Here is a 23,708-nt window from a genome sequence, read left to right as displayed (position 1 = left end):
CGCCTCAAAGAAAAAAAAAAAAAAAAAGAAGGAGAATTCTTTCAGTTGTAAATATACATACCAAAATATTTAGGGGAGAAAGGTCATAATGTTAATTATTTACTTTAAAATACTTTAACAAAAATTAGATTAAGCAAATATGAAAAAATGTTTACAATTGTTACATGTAAATGAGTATGCACCTGTTCATTACACCATTCTCTCTACTTATCAGTACATTTGAAATTTTTAATATTAAAAATGAAATGAAAAATAAAGTCTTTATTCCTTGTAAAAAGCTCTCAAGTTATGGGCTTCCTTGCACAATCAAGTTTGAAATATTATGGTGCCCATCTTCTGTCTCTGGTCATTTTGCTATTATGCCTCATCCTGGCATAAGAGGCACAATGGTTTTGTGAAATGGGTAGGAGGGCACAGTAGTAAAATGTCTCCCTTCCCTGGCTCCCCCATGACTCTGACTATGTCCTTCCTAAACTCATCCAGGCCTACATGGAATATCTAAGACTCATATTGACCTGAACACTTAGCATGAGGGAGAAGGCAGAAAATGGGCGTGTATGCATAAGTCAACTCTTCTTGCCAACTCACTGACTTGAAAAACCTGAAGAACAGATCTCTATCTATGACCTCCTCTACCCTCTTCACAGGATCAGTTTTGCTGACTGCCCCCCACTACCACACCTCTAGGTATTGCCATGTCCTTGGAAACCTTTTGTATCTCTATCAGTTGTCCCTAACATTTTATTCTGGTCCCCAAACTAGTGGAGACTTATGACCTATATGCAGGCATTCAGAAGCCTTCCAAATGTATCCACACCTTCCTTGCAACCTTCTTAATTCTTCCAGCAGGATTGTATCTTATCATCTCACTAAAATGAGGGTATCAAAAGTCAATTAGGTTTAATACAGGCAATCTTCTAATAAAGGACCAGAGAGGAGACACAAAATATGATAAGGAAGGTCACAGATATCCCAACTTTATGACTTCTTGCAGACTTCAGGCACCTGCTCCTGTGTCTGAGTATCTTGACCTCCACTCACTCTGATTTGTCCCACAGAAACAGCTCTAGAGCAGGGGATTTTCTCTCTGATGGAGGGCACAAGCCTTTTTTTTTTTTTTTTCTTTTTGCAGCACTATGCCTCTGCTTCTTCCTTCCTGCCATAGAGCATGAATATAAATTTTTAAGGCTAGAACATGCTAAATGTGTTTGGGTGCCCTGCTGCCACATTCCCAGCTATTCCAGACTGAGCCTTGTTACTAAGATTTGCTACAGCAACTTCATCACATATTTGTTTTGTTTAACTAAGAGCTTGGTGGCTTCCTTTTTAAGTAGTCTAAAACAAATGCTTTGAAATGTTAGTTCAGATTATGCCATATTTTGTCATTTTGCACTTGTTTTTTCTACCTAAACCAAGATAGCATACAGTGAAGGCAATCCATTATGAGATGCAACAGTGCAAATTCTCCCTCCCTGGTTGCCTCCCATACTTGGCCATAATGATGGCTTTTTGAACACTGGAAAGCCTGAATGCATGCCCAAACTTTGGTGAGGTGGAAAGTAGAAAATGGTATGGTACTCACTGACTCTTGAGTAGAGATCAGCTCTCTTCATGGACTCTGTCAACTTTTTAGAAATATCTGGCCTCCTGACTGGCAAACACATACATTTCCCTTTGGACATCAGGAGGGTAACTGTACCTTGACCTAGCTTTGTTGTAGACATCAATTTGGGGGACTGCTTGGCACAAATAACTTCCTTGTTCATGGAAAAGTATCTTTTGTAGGGATTGAGTCACCAGCATTCATATCAGCACTCAGGCCCTTTGGCAGAGCCCTTGCTTATTGATCCAAAGGTATTTGAGCTAAACCTGGTCAATGACTGTGATTACCAAGGAGTCTTTAACTGATGATGTGGAGTGGGTGACATTTTCTTTATGGTGGGGAAAGCTGGAAGTTTTGGGAGCTCCCAATCACAGTCAGTACCATGTCAAGGAAGCTGCTCTGCAGGAGGAGGCAATGAATCTCACCCTCAGAGGAAGCAGAGTCACAGAGTACTATCAGCATTTGTTTCTTTCTCCAGTTTTTACTGTATCCTAGCTTTAGTTCTGGTCTTCCTAAGAGTTTGAGAGATGTCCCACTACTGGTCTACTATGTTTTTCCTTTTAGTGTAAGCTGATTGGAGTTTAGTTTCTGTGGCTTACAGTCGGGGCCTCTTTTCATTCTATGTTCACTAATGTCTACTAGAACTACTGTTCCTTTTGGGAAATGCCTTCATTAAGAGATTTATATGAGGAATTTAAAAGCCTGCTACTAAGATTGTGTACCATTTATGGTATATTTGGTGTTATGTATTCTCCTCTAATGTAGCTATCATGCAAATTCCTCTAAGATCAGGAGGGAACCTATAGGTAATTGTCTTCCTCTGGGTTTTGGTTTTAATTACCAAGGAAATGAGTAAGTTTTAAGACATGAGAACTGAGAAATCAGACTTTAAGTAATGTATCTCTCTGCATCTTGCTCTTTGGTGTCAGGACTTTGAGCAATCTAGAAAGCTGAGTGTGCTCCTCGGTGGTGGTGGAAGGAAGGCTTTTGTTATACAGAGTATGGTCAGCAGCTAGTGAACAGTGTTTTCAACCATTTTCGATCAGGCCCCACATTAAGAAATATTTACATTATTTACATTGCAACCGTGTGTGTGTCTGTATGTGTATTGTTTTGTGAACATTTTTATTATATATACCTACATGGGTATATGTGTATAAGTATATATGTATACATAAATATGTAATATGTATATATACACACATATATAACCAAAATAAAAATTCACAAAAAACTTAAAATTATGATGTATATAGTACACTCTATGTTTTATTCCATTTCTGTAAAAAATGTTGCTAAATCAATTTTAGAACTAACACCAGCTGTACCAGCTGTTCTCAATCTTTCTGGTCTCAGTACTCTTTTACACTCTTAAATTTTTTGAGGACACGGAAGAGGTTTTGTCAATGTGGATTATATCTACTGATGTTTCCTGCATTTCAAAATGAAATATGAGAATATTTTTAAATATAAGCATGTATAAACTCATATTCTATTACCTGACTGATCAACTATATCATTATGCATTCTTTAGCCTCTGGAAAACTCCACTGCACATTTGTGGGGAAATGAGAGTGAAACAGGCAAATGATATCTTACTATTGTGATGAAAATGATTTTGACCTTGTGAACCCTCTGAAATGGTCTCAGGGACACCAGTGTGCCTAGACCACATTTTGAGAATTTTTGTACTAATAAGTTATGACCAGACTTTGAAAAACACTAATCTAGAAAAAGCCCAAGCTGATTACAGACAAACTGAACAAAGTAAATCCAATTAGCTAAATTTCGTTTCCCTATGTGTTTTCCCTTTGTTCTTCCTGACTGAGAAGGGTATTATGGTTAATTCCATAATGATTTCATATAAGATAATTAGTCTAAGGCAATCCATGCATGAAATTCCCCTAGCAACTGGGCCAGGGGCAGTCATATCTCCTAAGTTGACTCCATCAGACTGAAAAGAAGGATTTAAATTTCATGGTTGGGAAGAGGTTTTCTCTCTCTGGGTCTTAACCAGAGATGATACTGGCAACACAGTGTTTGCAAAGCTGTTGTAAACGGAATGTGAAGAAAAAGAAAAACCCTAGGTGTTTGAGGACATTTAGCTAATTATACCATGCCTGAGTCTTCTTTTACCTCCATAAAGGCATTGAAGATTTGTGAGAAAACACATTTCCTTATTGTTAAAAGTTGGGGTTTTCTGCTTCTTGTAGTAAAAGGCATCCAGTACACTAAGGATTTAGAGAAACCTTATGAAATATTCCACCCTGATTTTTGCTGAGTTACAGAGTATTTTGAAGGACAAGTTGTATATGACTCTATCTAGCACAGAACCAGCAGGTTGGTAGTTGGAATTAATGAGAGATTTGCAACAGGAAGTTGTACCTCAGAGGATAGGTGCTAGGATTTCAAAGAGAGGTTACCCTTTCCCTATGAGTACTCTCTCATTTCCACATTTGTGGCCACAGAAACTGTATTTTATTAGGGCAGGTCCTCATTTCTTTATAGTCTTCCACTCATTTTACAAAGACCTATTTCTATGACTCTGCTCAGATGTTGCTTCTTTACGCCCATCATAGCCTCAAGCACAATATAGTGTAAGTATCTATCTCCCCAATTAGATTGAGCTCATGACAGCAGGAATTGTTTTATTCATCTGTGTAGCCTTAGGACTTTTCACTGACTGATACGAAATAGGATCACAATAAATTTGTGTTGAAAGAATAAAAGAATGGTAATGAAATATGCTTTTGTAATGCAGGGGTCAGCAAACTACAGTCTGTGGACCAAGTCTGGTATGGCTCATGAGCTAAGAATGGTCTTCACATTTTTAAATGGTTGAAATAAGTCAAAAGAAGAATATTTTGTAATACATGAAAATTATATGAAATTCAAATTTCAGTGTCTATAAATTAAGTTTTATTGAAACACATTCACACTCATTCATTTACATATTGTCTGCATCAGCCTTCACACTGCAACAGCAGAGTTGAGTAGTTGTGATGAAGACCATATGGCCCACAAAGATTAAAATATTTACTGGCTCTTTACAGAAAGTTTGTCAAGCCCTGTTGTAATATCCCCTCCTTTTTTCTTTCAATAAATATATGGCCTTTAGTCTCACTTTTTTAATTCAATCTTTGTTAATCTTAATCTCATTGCCAAATAACACATACAAGGTAAAGATACATTTGACAAAGCTTTGATAATACTTGATAATACATGATTAGGAACACTAAATGTAAATAGAGATGAAATATCCACTATGAGATATGAATTATGCAAATTAGGTTCATTGATGAAATAAATGTTTTGTCTGGCATCACTATTGCTTAATTATGCAAACATCTGATTTGATCATGTCAATATTCAGTAATTTTTAAACTGACAAATGCCCAACACATTACCTAATTGTTCAACTTCACTTACTACACATTACAAAATTGCATCCTAAATATTGCATTGATGTATTTTGTATCAGACGTTAATGCATTGGTGTATTAGAATGTATTTTATACCAGAAAATGATGTATTGATGTATCAGAACATACTTTATATAGTATATACAAAAATCATGCTGATTTTTAAATAATTGTATATAAACAATATACTCATAATTGGCAGTAGTTATCTTGATATGTGGAAGATGATGGATGACTTTTTTCTTCTTATACTTTTCAATTTTTCTATGTTTTGCATTTTTATAAATACCAGAGGTTTTAAACACCAAATTATTTGACCAATTTAAAATAAAATTCCCTTAATCTCTAAGAACTTGCTTTGCATTTACTTTTCTTCCTGTCTACTCACAAAGCTATTTGATGTGCAAAGGACTAAACCTGTGGTTTAGGCATAGGAGCTAAGAATAAAATTAGAGGCACAGCCAACTTTCCACACAAGAATGTTTGCTTACTATTCTTGTGGGAGGAAAACATGCAAAGGCCCTTGAAATGAGAAAATAAAAGGTCACATGGTGGAACTAATTAAATAAGACAGTACTTAATTTCCCTGTGGTGCACCCTGTCGTAGGCTAATACAGAATTATTTTAGCAACTCCCAAAGAAATATTACATATGTATGTATTTATGTATGTATGTATATTTTAGTCTCTAAAGTAATTTTAGAAAGGAAAGAGTTTCAGGTCATAATTTCACTTTTCAGGGCAAATACTGATTATCAGATGAATTTTCTAAAAATTATAGAAATAGGCAAATTCTTTCTTCATTTTTCATATTCCAGTAATCTTGACAAAGAAGGAAAATCACAAACCTTTTGGGATTTAGTGAATTCTATAACTCCTCTTTCAAGTAGGCTAAGAACTTAAGAAGAGCAAATGTGAGAAATGCTTATAAAGCCAACTAATAACTGGCAGGTATTTTTTCATAAAGACAAATAGTTAATTCACTGTAAAGCAAAATGTGTAATAATTTTCCAGGTGTTAGAATTGTTTAGTAATAGCAACTACAGTAAAGTGTGAAATACATTATATTCTAAATAACATAGATGCAGAAAAGCTACGTTGTCAAACAGAAGTGGATATGTACGTTTTGTGTTACTCCCTGTGGCAGACTGCTAGAAGATCATCAGCCCCATTTCTTCGTCTTTCTGGGCACACAGCTGTCTGATATTTTCTAGTTTCTTTTGTTAATATGTAACCACAGAACTGACTTCTGGCCACTAGAATGTGGGGACAGGTGATGTGGGTAGAGGTAATGTATGCTTCTTTCAAGCCTGACCACTATAGCCCTCCCACCTGCAACCGTCAATTTTTCTTCTTCTGACTGAATGGAGAGGACTCTGAGAACCTAAAAGGGGGAGGCCACAAGATGGAAAGAATTTTTGCTGCTTGGAGAAGAGCCACTTGATCAGGCATGCCCCCATGCCTGACCATTGTTTCTGAATTATCAATCTGTCTTATATACTCCTTGTATTAGTCCATTTTCCCACGGCTATGAAGAAATATCTGAGACTGGGTAGTTTATAAAGAAAAAAGAGGTTCAATGGACTCACAGGTCCACATGGCTGGGGAGGTCTCACAATCACGGCAGAAGGTGAAGGAGGAGCAAAGCCACGTCTTATGTGGTGGCAGGCAAGAGAGCGTGTGCAGAGGAACTGCCCTTTATAAAACCATCAGATCTCATGAGACATTTTCACTATCACGAGAACAGCGTGGGAGAAACCCCTCCCCATGATTCAATTACCTCCCACTGGGTCCCTATGGGAGCTACAATTCAAGATGAGATTTGGATGGGGACACAGCCAAACCATATAATGCCTCCATTTTTAGACAGGTGTTAACTATGTGCAAATGGCTGAATCCACTCTGCCTATAAACAGATAACTGATACCATTGACCAGCTGCTCTGACTTAAGAACAATAACGCTCAAGAGGGATTTTCAAATTCATACCAAGCTTTCCTAATATTCAAATGTACTGCTACTGAGAAAATTGTTTACTTAATTATTTAACTCAAGATAGAGGCAGTGACATCTGCACTGTTAATTGCCCAATGGTAAAGAAATTTGGAGACTCACTAGTTGTATTTTCATAGCCCTAAATTTTTGGCTCAGATTTAATCTGATCATCTGCAGATAAAGTAGAGAAGATCACAATATGATGCTAATATAATTCTCAAATACTCTTTCACAAAAACATTTTTTCCTTTGGGATCCTAGGTCAAGATAAATCTCTAAGATAATTTTACACAATCCCTTCTCATCAGGCAAGATGGATCCTCTTGAAGATCAGGGAGACTAAACTCAGAATTGTAATTGCTCTTTTGGTTTAGACATGGCTGGCAGTTCTGTGGTGATGAAAAGCCAGTTAGCATCTTCCATAATCTAATTCCCCAAACACCACCAGCAATGAGTTTTGATGAATAAGATTAGACTTTGTCAAATTCTTTTTTTCCTTGAATAAAAAGGCATAAATATTCACTCATCCAAGCTGCTCAGAGCTGTAAATTCTGATCACATTTTGCCATGCCAAAAATATAGATATTTAATCAAAGGAAGTCAAATCAGACAATAATGGGATGTCTCAGACCAAAATGACATTAAATGTTTTTTATTGAACAAAAAAAGATAAAACATGGAAGTTGAATTTATTGAGCAAAAGCAGCTCTCCAGGTGAAGCTGCTACAATTTGTGCTAAATAACCTTATGAACTGAGTATACAGAATACGTATAATATGCAAGTTACCTCAACAGCAAAGGAGAAGGAGTAGAATACAGTTTTTGAAGATAAAATCTGGTCAAGTGACAAATTTTGTTGCTCAAAATTTCTAGCCCTTATCCACCTAAATTCTGTATGGTTCTACATATATGCATTCAGTATGTGCATACTGAATTCCCATTTTAATAGAAGCTGCTTTTTGGAAGAATTCTTTTTAATTTCACATTTATTTGATGTGCCACTCAATTTACAAAAAATTTGACATATGTGTGTGTATGTATGTATACACACTTTAAAAACACCAAACCCTTGTTTATAAGTAGAGGGTTCATGCTGCTTTTTAAATTAATATTAGTGAATTTAAACTATTTCTCCTGTGTGTCTAGAAACTTTGTGTTCCCAATGCACCCACACAGTCAAGTGGGTTGACAGATATGTCAAAAATACTTTATGAAAAGAGGGAGGTAGCTCATGCGAGTTGGCAACCTTTTGTGTATTGTTTCCTGTTCAAGCAGGCTGCCTCCCTTTGACATCTTACAGTCAAAGATGAAAGGAAAACTTTTTACTTTGAAGCCTAGTGAGCACAGTTGTACATTTACTATAATCCACCTTCAACTTGGCTTATTGGGTTTACTAATGTAAGATGACAAATACCTTACACCCAATACACAGCATTTAAAAAGTACTGAAGAAACATTTTATAGACGATACTTTTTTTTTCATATGTTAAACATCAGCTTCTATGGGATACATTTCCAGAATGGTAGTGTTACCACTTTATAAACATTCTAGGCCAAACAAACAGCACAAATAACATCAATGTTGTCTTTTTTCCAATATCTGAATCAATTACCGGATGCTAATCCTAACATATATACTACTTAAGGGGGAAAAAGAAGAGAATTTATGACACATTGCAAAGATAGAACTACAGCATCTTAGTTGTAGAGATGATCTTAAGGTGCAGAAAGAGGGGACTCTCTAGAAGGTGATGGTGTGGTTTCTTCTGGTGGAAAAACTGTGAGTGTGCAAGCACGAATGCCGCCAAGGGATTCTGGGAGATCAAAAACCTTATGCCATTCATCTTTATCTGGATCATATTTCTGCACTATCTCTACCATACAACGATTATTCCAAGAATACCCCCCAACCACATAGATTTTATTTTCAAAGACAGCGACCCCAACATCACTCTGCCCTCTTAACATGGCAGCAATTGGGGTCCACTGGTCAAGGATAGGTGAATAGTATTCACAGCTTAGGACATCATCATAATCACTTGTTCCTCTGAAGTGATTGCCACCAATGACATAGAGCCTTTCTCCCACTGTACACATGCAATGCAGACCTCTGACCGTGGTCATTGGCGCCTTCTGGATCCATTTGTCAGTATCAGGGTCAAAGCACATGAGCTCCTTTTGGAAAGTATCATGAGTAATTCCTCCTAAAGAATAAAACAATAGGTATGAAGTAAATAGATTGTTATAGAAATGCAAAAATAATTAAAGGAGCTCTGTCAGAGATAATTAACTTTTAGCCACATATTATGACATATAGCTTATCAATACTGTTCTTAGGACTGTCTTCCCTCTATAAATACATTCTTTGGATCAAAAATAAAGAAAATAGCATTTTCGTCTTCTTAAAGAACAAAACAATCACATTATTGCAATGACTTTCTCAAATGGAGATCCATGGTATTTTTAAAAGACTTTGCTGAAGGAAAATATATTTTGGTCACTGATAGAGTTGGATCTGTAGTAAATTCCAACTACAAAGCATCATTCACTCCTTACTGCCTTTTAGTGGGTATCCTCCAGGTGCTGAGCACTGGGCTAGAGTACATTAAATTCCAGGCGCCCATTTCCTCACTTGCCACAAAACAATATCTACTCCAGTTATTGCATCAGGATTGTGACTCTGAAGTGAGATATTTCTCAAAATGCCTTGAAAAAGTTGAAAGTCTTGCACAGGTGTACAAGCTTATAAGAATATTCAGAACTGTTTATGTTTATAGAGTTTTCTGTGGGCAGAGCGAGGATGGATAATGTCATCTGTTATCAGAATGCATGTTTAAAAATCTAAAGAATTAGAATGCTGAACATACATGGAATTTTATACATGCAGCAATTTGTTGTTAATCTTATTGAGTCTGTATCATCTACAAAGTGTACTCTTAGATCACATATAAATCAGTCTCTACAATGAAAGTATCAAACTATACCTTCTGTAGACAAGGGAGAGAAGTAAGCTAATTTTCAGTCAAATTATTCAAAGCTTTACTGTCAAGTGGCCAGATGGCAATCACTGTCACTGTTTTCTTCTGCTTTTTAAAAATATTTTCTCTGTGCTTTACATAATTCCCAGAAAGCAAAACAGTGTTCATTGTTTTGAAAATCAGCCATACTTTCTAACCACTCTCAATTGGGAAGGTCATTTCTGCAATACACGCCAGTTATGCCAAAGCACCACTAAAACAATTCAGGTGTCATTTTTCTCAGAGGAGTTGGAGCTCTCATTATAATGGTACAGCAGCTGCCCACATAAAATAGAGAGATGGTATAAATCACTGATTAATGGGAGCATATTTATTACCTGTATGGTTCTTCCAATATAAGACATTCTGTAGTTGCTCATGAGTTTAACACCAGAAACCTGCCAATCATATGCTACAGGCCTTTCATTGATTCTTATTGATTACAGATTTCATAAGGCAGTGGTCAGACAATCAGGCCACAAATATCACCTTTACACCTTTGGTCTCTAGTAATGTAGCTGCTGGCCTGGCACTGGTAGGCCTTCATTCAATGGGGAAGAATTGTCCCATGTAGAGTGTGTCAGGGCCAGGTGATAATAACCTGACTAACAAAGTTAAATGTCAGTACCAGAGGTGGTCTTTACATTAAAGTGAGACTTCTTCCTAAATTTCACAGGAGAACAAAAGCAGAAAATGCATTAAAAAAAAGAAGGAAATTTGACAGTAGGTTGATTTAAACACCAACAATTTGAGAATGAAAGTTGCTACTGGGACACTGTGAATAAACTATATCCATTTCAGAATTTTTTAACAGAAAAATATATCTTCATGTGCATAAAATACAGATAATCAGCACAGAAATATTTATGCAATGACACCATAGTAGAATCCTCTTAAAATGCTAAGGAAGAAGGAAACCCATATTATGGGCTATACTGAAAGAGAGAATGAATATTATTATGTATTATTACGCATACTGGAAGCATGTTTTATGCATAGGAGAGCTTGTATGTTATATAATGATACACTCCTTCACACAGTTTAGCTAAACCTTAAATAAAATGAATTAACTGTTGCTACAGAAACTATGAATGGTGCTTATTTGAATACAGAGCATGGGAACTGGAAAGCAAAATTTGAATGCGTTTCAATTTCTTCTAAGTTATACCTTACAACAGGATTGGTTTACTAGTACTCTTATAAATCTACAGAATGCCCAAGGCATTCATATGCAAATACACACAAAAATACTTTCTAAAATCAACATAAATTATATTTTGATTATCCATTTTTCTGGATTTTTTTTTTGAGATGGAGTCTCGCTCTTTCACCCAGGCTAGAGTACAGTGGCGTGATCTCAGCTCACTGCAACCTCCGTCTTCCAGGTTCAAGAGATTCTCCTGCCTCAGCCTCCCAAGTAGCTGGGATTACAGATGTGCACCACCACACCCAGTTAATTTTTGTATTTTTAATAGAGACAGGGTTTCACCATGTTGGCCCGCCTGGTCTCAAACTCCTGATGCCTGAATTATTATTATTACTACCACTATATGGAAATATAACCATATAGTTAAAAGCTTATATATTATATTGTGTTAACATAATACTTGTTTACCTGAAATATACATCACTCCTCCATACACAGTTCCAGCATGGCCATAGTGGGGCTCACTCATTTTGGCAACATAGGTCCATTCATTTGTTCTTGGATTGTAACATTCTACTGTAGCTGTTTAAAAAACAAAAAAGAAATAAAATGATTTTTAGCTTCAAATTTAGCGATTAATTATTTTTCTCTTAAGTGGAACAGTAATAGTATCCAAACACTTTAAACATATCTATTATAGATATGACAGATATATGAAAGACTTTGGGGGGAGCTCTTATAGTTAATTGTTGAGACTATATTAATAATATAAACTATTAGTACATGTTACATTAGACTAGATAGTGTAAGAATCTAACAAATTTCTGTCATTGCAGAAATCACTAAGATTTATTCTGTAATCTGTTTACATATTTATAATTTGACATTTCTCCATTTTCTTTGCTCTAAAAACATAGGAAGAAAGCATGAAAAAAATCAAAAGGAATGAAAAACTCCTCAATTCTGGGTCCCCATGTTGATAGAAACAAACGTTAATACATAAGAAGCAAACTTTTACATTGAGAATGAAAGTATACATACTTCTTGGTTTATGTTCTGAAGCCCACTGTTTTAGTTCATATACAGACTACAAAATGGACACTGATGATAATTTCTCTACATTTATACTTTAAAGCTGATAGTTTGTATATACCCACTATCATCGCATCCAGTACTACTCTTAACCTGAAGATGGTTGGCGGCATAATACAAAGGTCTTTATTAAGAATACTTCCTCTCAGTAATATATGTATCATCTTTTAACATATGTATTTTGGAGAAATGATCTCAACTCACTTAAGTATCTTTCAATCAGTCTGTTATAACCTCAAGAACAGAACAATGTCACCAAGAAAGATGGAAAATGTAATCACTTTTTAAAAGGCAGAAAAGCTATTAAGAGAACTCATCAAAAGCATGAGGTCTAGATTGACTCGAAAAGTTCGTATTATTTATTGCATACACTGCCAACTGCTAATTCAATTTCTTGCGTCCCCCAACCCCACTTTTTTAAACTAACAGAACCACAACACTGCTTAGGGAAGAACTGCACCAAGCTAAAAACAAAATTGAATTTAGCAGGTTCCCTTGAAGCTTTGGTCAACCATATGATATAGTTCTGGGCAGTGACAGGTAAGCAGTTTATTGAGTAGGACAATTTGATCAAACCACTGGAATTAGGTTTAGCTACTTGCAACCAAATGCAGTCCTGATGAATCAACCTTTGAATGAGATTCTCTACTTGAAAAAAAATAACATGGTGACAGGAAAAACACACATACACACACACACACACGCACGCAGAGAGCGAGAGAGAGAGAGACTACTTTTCCGCTCTATTCAATAAATTCATTTCATCATCAAATTCACTATGCAAAGTATGCTTTTCTCCTCCAACCACACCTATATTATGCCACTTCTTGTATCTCTCTACTGACTTCCTTTTCCACTTACTTTAGCTTTGAATTTTCAGTCTTATTTCAAAGGCTTTTACTATTCTCACTTTTACCTACTGCTTTGTTGGCTTTGTTCATTGCTTTAGGCCCGGATCCTTGCCAATTCTATTTCTTTTAAACCCTATTTCTAAAATTAATAACAAGTTAAACTGCCACATCTCTCTCTATATATAGATATATATATAATATATATATAATTTCTATATATATTATATATATAATTTCTCTATATATAATCTCCCTCTCTATACATATATAATTTCTCTCTATATATATAAAATTTCTCTCTCTCTCTCTCTCACCACATAACAGAAAACCTAGTGCATTGATTAGTACTTGGTATTAGCAAAGCCATTAATGGGAAGGTTTTAGAAGTAATTAAACCATACATCCTATCAGAAATGGTGTCTAAAAAGACTTCCAGATATCATCTTCTCCATCTACTTGAAGCCAAAGGCAGGATTCACTATAGCTTTACACTTTTCTTAATGTAGGACTCTGACTTAAACTTTGAAATTTTTGGATTGTAACTTTCCTTTCTTATGTTTAATTCAAACTGTTCCAATGTGATTTCCTTTAGTTTCTTCTTATTCTTTCTATAGTGGGGTTAGAATTTGAATAGTTATTCACTTTTTATTATTATTAATATTTTCCAATGTAGAAGGATAATTCCTCTGTCAGTGACTTAATTGCATCTTCCCCTGATAGTGGTTATAAGAATCCATTTATACTTTCTCACACAGGAGCCCCTCAGTGCAAGATAGCTATTAACCACCAATAACAAAATTACTATATAATAGTCCATCATTCTTGAACTTTTTTCCAGCTAAAAATCTATCTCCTTTAACTGTTCCAGGCGTTTAATTTTTATTGTCAACTTTTATTGTCATGCAATTCTCCATGCAGAATTGCTATTGTTATCAGTAAAATCAATAGTATTTTATTTTAAAATAAAATGCATCTAATTAAAAAGTAGATACACATGCTCTTATTTCCATTTTCCATATTTACAAGACACTCAGATATAGGTTAGTACCAACAACTCTGATGGGAAGAGGGAGCAAGGGATGATGCAAGGCAAAGAGTTGGAGCCACAAAGCAGTGCTTCAATCATAGTCTATAAGACTTGGAAATGGTAAAGAGGCAACTGGAAAAATCTAGAGCAGGTGGCAGCAAACCTCAGTCCATAGGCCAAATCCAGTCTACTTCCTGTTTTGTAGGGCCCACAAGATAAAAATATTAATGATTTTATATTTTTTACACATTGAAAAAGAATCAAGACTATTTTTTAACTAATGAAAATTCTATAAAATTCAAATTTCAGGTTTACAAATAAAGCTTTATTGGAGCACAGCCTCACTCATTTGTTTATGGATTATTGCTTTTACACTACAACAGCAGAGTTGATTACTTGTGACAGAGATTGAATGGCCCACAAAGCTGGAAATAGACCCTTTCTGGCCCTTTACAGAAGTTTGCTGGCCCCTAATCTAGAGAATTAACTTCAGTAGTCTGGTGGCCTAGTGTTTACATTAAAGAATCCCTCCAATTTAAGAATTACACTTAGGTTGGTTATCTCACATATATCAGGAGTTCTTATTTTCCGAGATAATTCCATAGAAATCCAGAATCGGTCCTAAAAGATGATGTGGAATTTATTTGTTCTTTAAGATTAGGAAAGAGATTAGCCTAAAGAAAATCATTTGAACAATGATGGCTCCCTTAGAGGGGAGATGGACTCTAGAAACAGAACGCTGGTGAGTGACCAAGAAACCCCCAAAATCCTTTGGGGGGTATAGAGGCATTTAATAAAATTTAGTAGTTTTATTGTGCATTTATTTGAAAAACATCTAACATGCTTTCTGTAAGTTACTTCATTATTTGAAATCTTAACTTATTAATATTTAACTGAAGTGAAAGATATTGGAGCTGTCATATTCTTCTTCAATATAGAAAACCTCAATGGAAGACTGATTTTTTTATATGACACAATTTTGAAAGATACCAGAAATAACTGACTTCTTTTACACTTAAGTGACAGCTACTCTAAGCTTCCCCTAGTTTCTCTTTGTAACCAGTGTCAAAGGAAAGCAGCATTTTGAAGGAATTATATTTCAGCATGAAACCAGGTGAGCAGACGTGTGCTAGTGCATACACACACACACACACACACAGTCTTTTTTTCATGAACAATGGGCTTAGGTTTCCTTTGGTCCAAGTACCCCACGAAAAGATTTTAAAAGACCAAATACATTAAAGTGATCTAAACTGTCTTGCAAATGTTTCCACTGTTTTCTTTTTTTAATTTTTAATTTCTGTGGGTACATAGTAAGTGTATATTTTTATGGGGTACATGAGATGTTTTGATACAGGCATGCAATGTATAATAATCACATCATAAAAGATGGAGTATCCATCCTCTCAAGCATTTATCCTCTGTGTTACAAATAACACAATTACATATACTCATACTTATTGTAAAACATACAATTAAATTATTATTGACTATAGTCACCCTGCTGTGCTATCAAATACTAGGCCTTATTAATTCATTCTAACTATTTTTGTACCCATTAAATTTTTCTTTTTATAATTATATACAGGCAATGGTTACTGTGTGTATGAAGTGATACATTGGTACTAATCAACCTGTTAAATTGTTAAATGACTTTCCCATCAATCCCCTTTTCCTGCTACCCATTCCCATCACCTCCTTCTATTTACAAAGGCATATGAACATGTCAACTTAATCAGTCACAATGAGAATGTTAATTTATTATAATAGACGTTAATGTGTGCATTGAAGGGGGAATTCTATTTTTAAAAAGCACTTGTAGGGTAAGGGAAATGTTAAAAACTCAGTTTCTGGAAGGAACATTCAGAAATATAGGCGAGTTTCTTTAGAATCAAAATCTGCTATTCTGCAAAAACAATGGGCCCAAGAAAACTGGAAAAGCCAACTAATACAAATTCACTTTTTATTTATATAAAGAGAAACACGATCAATAGATAAAATACAGGAAATTTCATTAATATTATTCTTTGGGAGCAATAGTAATCAAGGCAGGTTTCATCAAGTTTGGTTACCTCAGTAATATAGAATGCGACATGACAAGACAATCTACTTCTTGCTTCTATTTGAGTATAACATAGAAAGAACTCAAAGGGGGTGGAGTGGATCAGAAACAAATGAAACCTCTTGCTTCTTGGCTTTATCTGATGACTCTCTTTGACCTTTTGTCTCCTGAAATCAAGACTCTAAATTTGAGTGCACTTACTAAGTCAATCACAAAATATCTTTTAAACTTCCAATGTATTGTATAATAAAATGTTAAGTACAGAATGCGTTTGATGGGTATGCTGATTTTAAGGGACACAATCATTTTCTACAAAAGTTTAGCTACTTATAGATTACAAATCTATAAGATCTTTATAGATTTGTAATCTATAGATCATTTTAAATGGAATAAAATATCAAATAATTGGATGATAACTAGAATTAGAATTCTTGGAATAGATGGTTTGTGCCTGTATTATAATGACATGTGCATTTGTTAAATGCAGTTTATGAAATAAGATTAAAATGAACCTATATATACCATTAGAGGGGAAATTTTTTAAGTCATCATCCTTAGGTTAAGCTTTAGAAATTTTATTGTTAAAGCCTAAATATGAATTTAGAATACCCTAAGAAAAGCATGATTCCCTTCTTTTCCCTTTCTAAATGAAACACAAAAGACTGTTTTAAATCAGAGATGGAGGGGTGGTTTCTGAAAGTCAGGAGTAAGGATTCCTGTGTATGAGCCATTTGCCCAACAGGGTGGTCTATTTCTAGTTCCTAGATGGGTATACCACAGGAGCAACTGAAAGAGGGTTGGGATAGGTTAAAAAAAAAAAGTCTCTAGCATCTTGGTTTTATGTAATGACTCTCCTCGGCCTGAAGATTATAAACTCCCAGAAGAATATGGCTTTTAATTAGTGTTAGGAACTATATATTGAAAACTAAGTAGCTGCATATTAACAGGAGTGATAATATCAACAAGCAAGGGCCGACTTTGAAAAACGGAGCTATTTCCTCTGAGAAAAGAAGACTGCCCAGGTTAATGACCTATTATTTGTGAAGAAAATATTTAAGAAAAGATTATCTTACACAGGGATTTTCTAAGAAACAACCAAGTCACTACTTGCACCTTCTAGATATTTCCAGATACCACAAATTTAAAATAGTATAATAATGTGAAAATAATGGGTGTGGGTTGACTGAGGAGGCCTAAAGGGCAGTTGTACACTAAGGACACTTATGGCTTGACTGCTTTTAAAAGTCCAATTATTAAAATATATTGGAACACCTATGCAGTTCATGATCATGCAACACAGTCCAACAACCTAGAAAGTCTGGTCTTAGAAAAAAATATCATTGTAACAACAAAGGAAAAAACTTTGGGAAGAAAAGATCAGGAAAAAGACCATGTCACTAACAAGAAAGGGTTTTATAAACAGGAAAGTATAAGAGCTGAGAACAGTTAATCTTTTCTCTGATAAATAGCTTAGTCTCAAATACATTAAACTATCTTTTTTTCTTAGAATATTGAAAAATAAAGATTCTGAGAACTACTCTGAACTTATCCAGAGCCAATCTCAATATTTTGAACTATCCCAGCTCTATGGAGCCTGGAATTGATCAACTACAAGGACTTTATTTATTTATTTATTTATTTATTTATTTATTTATTTATTATTGGGTTCAAGCAATCCTGCTTCAGCCTCCTTAACAGCTAGGACTACAGGCATGAGCAACACCTGGCTGGTTCTTTCTTTCTTTCTTTCTTTCTTTCTTTCTTTCTTTCTTTCTTTCTTTCTTTTTCTTTCTTTTTGTCTTTTTTTGTATTTTTGTATTTTATTTATTGACTTATTTATTTTATTGTACTTTAAGTTCTGGGGTACATGTGCAGAACGTGCTGTTTTGTTACATAGGTATACACGTGCCATGGTGGTTTGCTGTACCCATCAACCCGTTAGTTATGTTAGGTATTTCTCCTAATGCTATCCCTCCCCTAGCCCCCCACTCCCCAACAGGCCCTGGTCTCTGATGTTCCCCTCCCTGTGACAGACTCTATTTATAATACAGAATAAAAGAATTGAAAAGAAGGCCAAACAATAATGGCAATGACAAATATATGTCACAACATAAAATGTGGACTTCCTGCCTTTATTTTTGGAAAAATTATACTATCCCAATTTTATCTGAAATAATAAAATTATACCTTTTTGGGTTAATTTATATAGCCAAAGTATTCTATATCAAAGTATGTTTATGGCCAATTTTATACTGGGAAGACAAAAAAGTGACCATCAAATAAAGCTTGCCAGATGGGCTTATGGTAAAGAAAACTATCTGATATTATGTCAAGAGAATTATTTTTAAAACAAACAGTCAGAGATCATAATATTCACAGTGAATAAACTTCGTATAATGTTGGACTTTGTACATTTAATCTATAAAGAAAATTATCTATGTGACCTCTAATAGGTAACAAATTTTGTAAAAGAAGAAACAATGAAAGTTTTCTGTAATGAAGGATTGTAACCTGTTCAGCAAAATATCATGTGGCCTTTTAAAAACAGAAAATGAGAAAACATGCCAAACTTCTATCCAAGACCTTATTATAATTTAAATGAGCTAAGTATAGTTTTTAGATGAACCTTCAAGATGAAGACCACATATGCTGCACAAGTAAAATATTCTATAATATACTGATGTATTTGTAAGATACAATTTGTTCCCTCACCAACGATATATGCCCAGATAAGGCATAAAGATGGTCTCCAATATTTTCTCAGAAAAATAGTTTTTAAATGAAACCCTAGCTAGCTACATTTTTATCTGACTTTACAGGACTGCTTATTTTATGATTTGATAAGATTTTCTGAGTGAAGAAATTTGTCTCTATGCTTAATATAAATGCACACTTACGCAGTTCACCTGCTGCATTTCGCCCACCAACTGCATACAGATATCCTTTGAGGGCACTTAGGTGGAAGAAGGTACGCTTTTCATTTAAAGATGCAACTTGCATCCATTTATTGTATCGAGGATCAAATCTGAAGACTGTATCAACTGCCGTCTTCCCTTTTGTATCATAATTACTCTGTCCACCAACGACATAGAGAAAATTTCCAATGACGGCAATGCCATGCTGGTACCTTGGGGCATCCATGGGGGCTAATGATTTCCACTCATGGGCCTTTTCATCATACATGCGCAATTCCTTACTGACAACGAGCTGCTGCCTCAGCACTCCTCCTAGTGTAACCAAGTGAGTGGTGTCAGATCTAATGGCAGTTCTGTCTGACTGCATAACTGGCTGCATATATGGCATCATTTGGTAATTGCTGGCTTCCAAAAGCAAATTCACACAAGTATTGTCAGTTCTCATGAAATCCACTGTTTGCACGTAATTAATGAGCTCCTGTGGTGTCATCAGTGGAAATCGTATGTTCTTCATTAATTTTGCAGCAAAGTCCATCCGAGGCTCTTCCAGGCGAAGCCAACGACAGGTAGCCTTAAAGAGCTCAAGTTCAGTACAGTGCTTAAGGCTATTACTGGAAAGCACAAAGGCAAGACGCTCAAAAGGGAGTTTCAAGAACTCCCCCGTGCTCAGCAATGCAGGAAAATTCTTCAAGACGAAACTGTTAACATATTTATCCACTTCGGTTAGATTGTAGGTGTTGGCAATCCGTCCAACTTCAACACAATTGTCTAAAGTGACCTATTAAGCCAATTAAAAAAAAATTAAAACATGACTACTTTCATGGCAATCACATCTTGATACCACAAATACCTGTTCTAGAATAAGAGTAAATTATGTTTTTAATGTTCATTTAGATGCAAATAAGGATTCTTATCTAAATGTATCAATGATCTACATACAGATAATCTGCAAACCACCTTTACTTAATCCGGTAGAAGGCTGACTAAAAGAAAATGATCAAAGTCAGTAAGTTAGAAGTTACTCTAAGAAACAATGTTATAACTGAAATATGGCCAAATTAATTACTCTTGTCTCCTCAAAAATGTATTCCACCCCCACCCCAAAAATACTGATAGAATTCCTGCCAGATGGAAACATGGGAAAATAGAAGGTTATTCTATTATGATTCATGTCAATCCACTTCTTCGTCATTATTCTTAAAAATGCCACATAGCTAGCAGATCCACGAACAGAAAAGCTCTAATACCCAATCCCTAGATTTCCCATTCATGTAAATAGGCATCACTCATTACTATCATTCATTTTGGTTCCTTCAAAGTTATTACTCATAATGAAAATAATTTAATAAGATAATTATTCCTAGGGTAAATTAATTTTCAACATTATTTATCTGGAAATATAAGCAAGGAAATGTCTTTCTTAAGGGCAGAGGGGCATATCTACATCAAATCTGTCCTGTAAATGAGATTTTGGTATCTGTGATGACTGCTTCCATCTGGGCAACATAGCTTTCCTTAGCCACTCTTACTTTCACAGCACATTCTGTTTCTCTCTGGCATCAACATGAGCCCAGAACCATTTCCCCACCATAGAGCAAAATATACCATAAAGTGAAAAGCTAACAAAGAAGAGAAGTGACAGAGAGGCCTTTCCTCAGTAGAACCTCTTTTCAATGCTCTAATAACTGACTGGTCAAAGGAAAAATAGAAAAAATAATATTAGCAAATATAATACAAAGAACAAACCACAAAAACAAGCCTACCATAAAAAATGTCAGTGTGTATATATACAAACAGACACAAATCACAGGCAAAAGACTTAAATGTTTAGTTGTTTATAAAATTTTGTCAGGTTATGTGTCCTCAATGTCACACAAACTTTATCAATGTATTGTTAATCTCATAACTGTATTGTTAACAGATTTGGCAGATGGTTAAGAGAAAATCAAATAATCCTTCTGTTGACATTTCTTTAAAAACTTAACTAAAGCTATAAACATTACTCCTCCACATAAAATGACAGCCTAGTTAGGATATAATATCACTGAAATCTCTAAGGTTAACATACACACACATTGCTATTTTCATAGATTTTTTAAATTAGACTTTAACTTATGGGATATATGTGCAGAACGTTCAGGTTTGTTACATAGGTATTACACATACCATGATGGTTTGCTGCCCCCATAAACCCATCATCTACATTAGGTATTTCTCCTAATGCTATCCCTCCTCTAGCCTCCCAGCCTCTGACAGACTCTAGTGTGTAATGTTCCCCCCGCCACCGCCGTGCCCATGTGTCCTCATTGTTCATCTCCCACTTATGAGTGAGAACATGAGGTGTTTGGTTTTCTTTTCCCGTGTTAGTTTGCTGAGAATGATGGCTTCCAGCTTCATCCATGTCCCTGCAAAGGATATGAACTCATCCTTTTTTTATGGCTGCATAGTATTCCATGGTGTATATGTGCCACATTTTCTTCATCCAGTCTATCACTCATTTATTACTCAAAAAGAATTTGTGCTCTTTTAAGTAGCTGATTTGCTTTACAAAAATGTTTAACTGCTTATTTTACTTAGTAGCCATATATTTTAAGAATACCTAAAACATAACTGCAACATAAAAAAATAGAAAAATAAATTAACAAATTATGAGTCTCTAGAAATAGACAGCATAGCACTGTATAAATACCCTGGATTTCTAATGTGGTTAATAAAAAGTCCATTTTAATCCAATTTGAGGAGCTGCAGGTTGGTGGTTCAAAAATTTAAGTTATGTAAATGGAGTTACAGTCAATACCTGTTTTCCCAATTCACCCTGAGTGGAAGGAATTTGAAGCCATGAATTCACTTCCCAAGACAAGTAAGAATTATCTCTTCCCCAGAGTGAAGGTGATTTAAACTTTTGAAGACGTTTATTAGTACAGTTATGCAAAAGCTGATGACAACACAGATAAAATTCCCAAATATGCAAATTCTCATCATTATTGATATGATTACTAAAAAACAACAAAGAATGGGTACTTTAAGCCAGCAAAATGATACTACCAGTTGTTAGTCACCAATCTGAAATCTAAATTTATAGCATGTAAAATAGAGCAAAATTAAATATTAAAAGCCAAACTGTGTAATTTATAGCATGTAACATAGAGCAAGATTAAAGATTAAAAGCCAAACTGTATAATTTAGAAATGAGATCAAGGTATTTAATTCCTCCACCTTTTCCCTCTTCAAATTTATCCAGTGAGAAAATGATTGCTAGAATAACAGGTGAAAGAAACTTACATTTTATTTACCGGCATTTGGAAAATACCTTCTGTATATCAATACATTCATATATACAGACACACAAGACTAGAAAAGACTTTGACAGACCATCAAGCCAATACAAATAGCTGCCTACTTTTTTCTTTAAAATCACCAGAGAATGGTATTCCATAACCTTCCAAACTGTTATCTTCTTGATAGAAGAACTAAGTATTTTCTTTTTTTATTTCTTTCCATTTTTAATTTTTGTAGGCACATAGTTGGTATATATATTTATGGAGTACCCAAGACTAAGTATTTTCTATAGCTCATGTACAACAGCTACCATACTGTGAGTATGCAACAAAGGCTAAATACTACAAATATCAAAAATATAAAAGGTAAAGATACGATGATAGATGCAATTAAAAATAGGATACCTGTTGAATTAATGTAGCAAATTACTAGAACCTTATTAATTTCAAAATGAGACACAGACAAGAAAAATATGTAATAAGAAATTAATTCTTAACAAGTATATGTAATCAAAGCTTAAAAATTAATCATAGAATATAGAAATTAAAGAAGCAAAGCCTACAGCCTACAGTAATAATTAACAATATAAATAGACCAAAACTGATGGAATTATAGTAAACAACTTTCAGAGAAATACATAATATTCTATTATGGTTCATTTTAATCTACTTCTCCACCATGATTCTTACAAGTGACTCAGCTAGAAGATCTCCAAACATTAAGCCTAGATAGTATTTTTAAATGGATACATGTATTTGTGTATCCATTGGATACATAAAAGGATAAATGGATAACTGGATATCCATAAATGGATAATTGGATTTATAATGCAATTTATATATATAATAGAATGCACATTGAAAATATAAAATATGAAGTTTAAAGCTTACTTAAAAAATGTCTAAGTAGAAATTTCATCTGAGTTCATCTTTTATTTCATCTGAAAACCCGGCCACAATTCCAAAGAAGGTACACTTGAAAATAGAGTTATAACAGAAGTTAATCCAAATAACACATTGGCATTTAAAAAGAACAACAAGGCTGGGCGCGGTGGCTCACGCCTGTAATCCCAGCACTTTGAGACGCCTTGGCAGGTGGATCATGAGGTCAGGAGATCAAGACCATCCTGGCCAACATGGTGAAACCCATCTCTACTAAAAATACAAAAATTAGGAGGGGCGGAGCAAGATGGCCGAATAGGAACAGCTCCAGTCTCCAACTCCCAGCGCGAAGGACACAGAAGACTGGTGATTTCTGCATTTTCAACTGAGGTACTGGGGTCATCTCACTAGTGAGTGCC

At 34.9% G+C, this 23,708-nt stretch overlaps 1 protein-coding gene across 8 annotated transcripts in view; it reads right to left on the bottom strand.

Moving 5' to 3' along the window:
- Positions 1–7,654: 7,654 nt before the first annotated feature.
- The window catches only part of KLHL13 (kelch-like family member 13), a 220,059-nt gene continuing 204,005 nt past the window's right edge, over positions 7,655–23,708 (bottom strand). For all 8 annotated transcript variants that reach the window (XM_011948707.1, XM_011948706.1, XM_011948709.1 and 5 more), the window contains 3 exons: positions 19,112–19,907; positions 11,651–11,764; positions 7,655–9,222 (listed from right to left, as the gene is read on the bottom strand). In XM_011948707.1, coding sequence (XP_011804097.1) covers positions 8,735–9,222; positions 11,651–11,764; positions 19,112–19,907 — 1,398 coding nt within the window. In that variant the 3' untranslated portion in view covers positions 7,655–8,734. The remainder of the gene's footprint in view (positions 9,223–11,650; positions 11,765–19,111; positions 19,908–23,708) is intronic.

This window comes from Colobus angolensis, unplaced genomic scaffold (genome assembly GCF_000951035.1).
Source record: "Colobus angolensis palliatus isolate OR3802 unplaced genomic scaffold, Cang.pa_1.0 Scaffold282, whole genome shotgun sequence".
NCBI classification, from domain to species: Eukaryota; Metazoa; Chordata; class Mammalia; order Primates; family Cercopithecidae; genus Colobus; species Colobus angolensis.
This window is presented reverse-complemented; position numbering and strand designations above follow the sequence as displayed.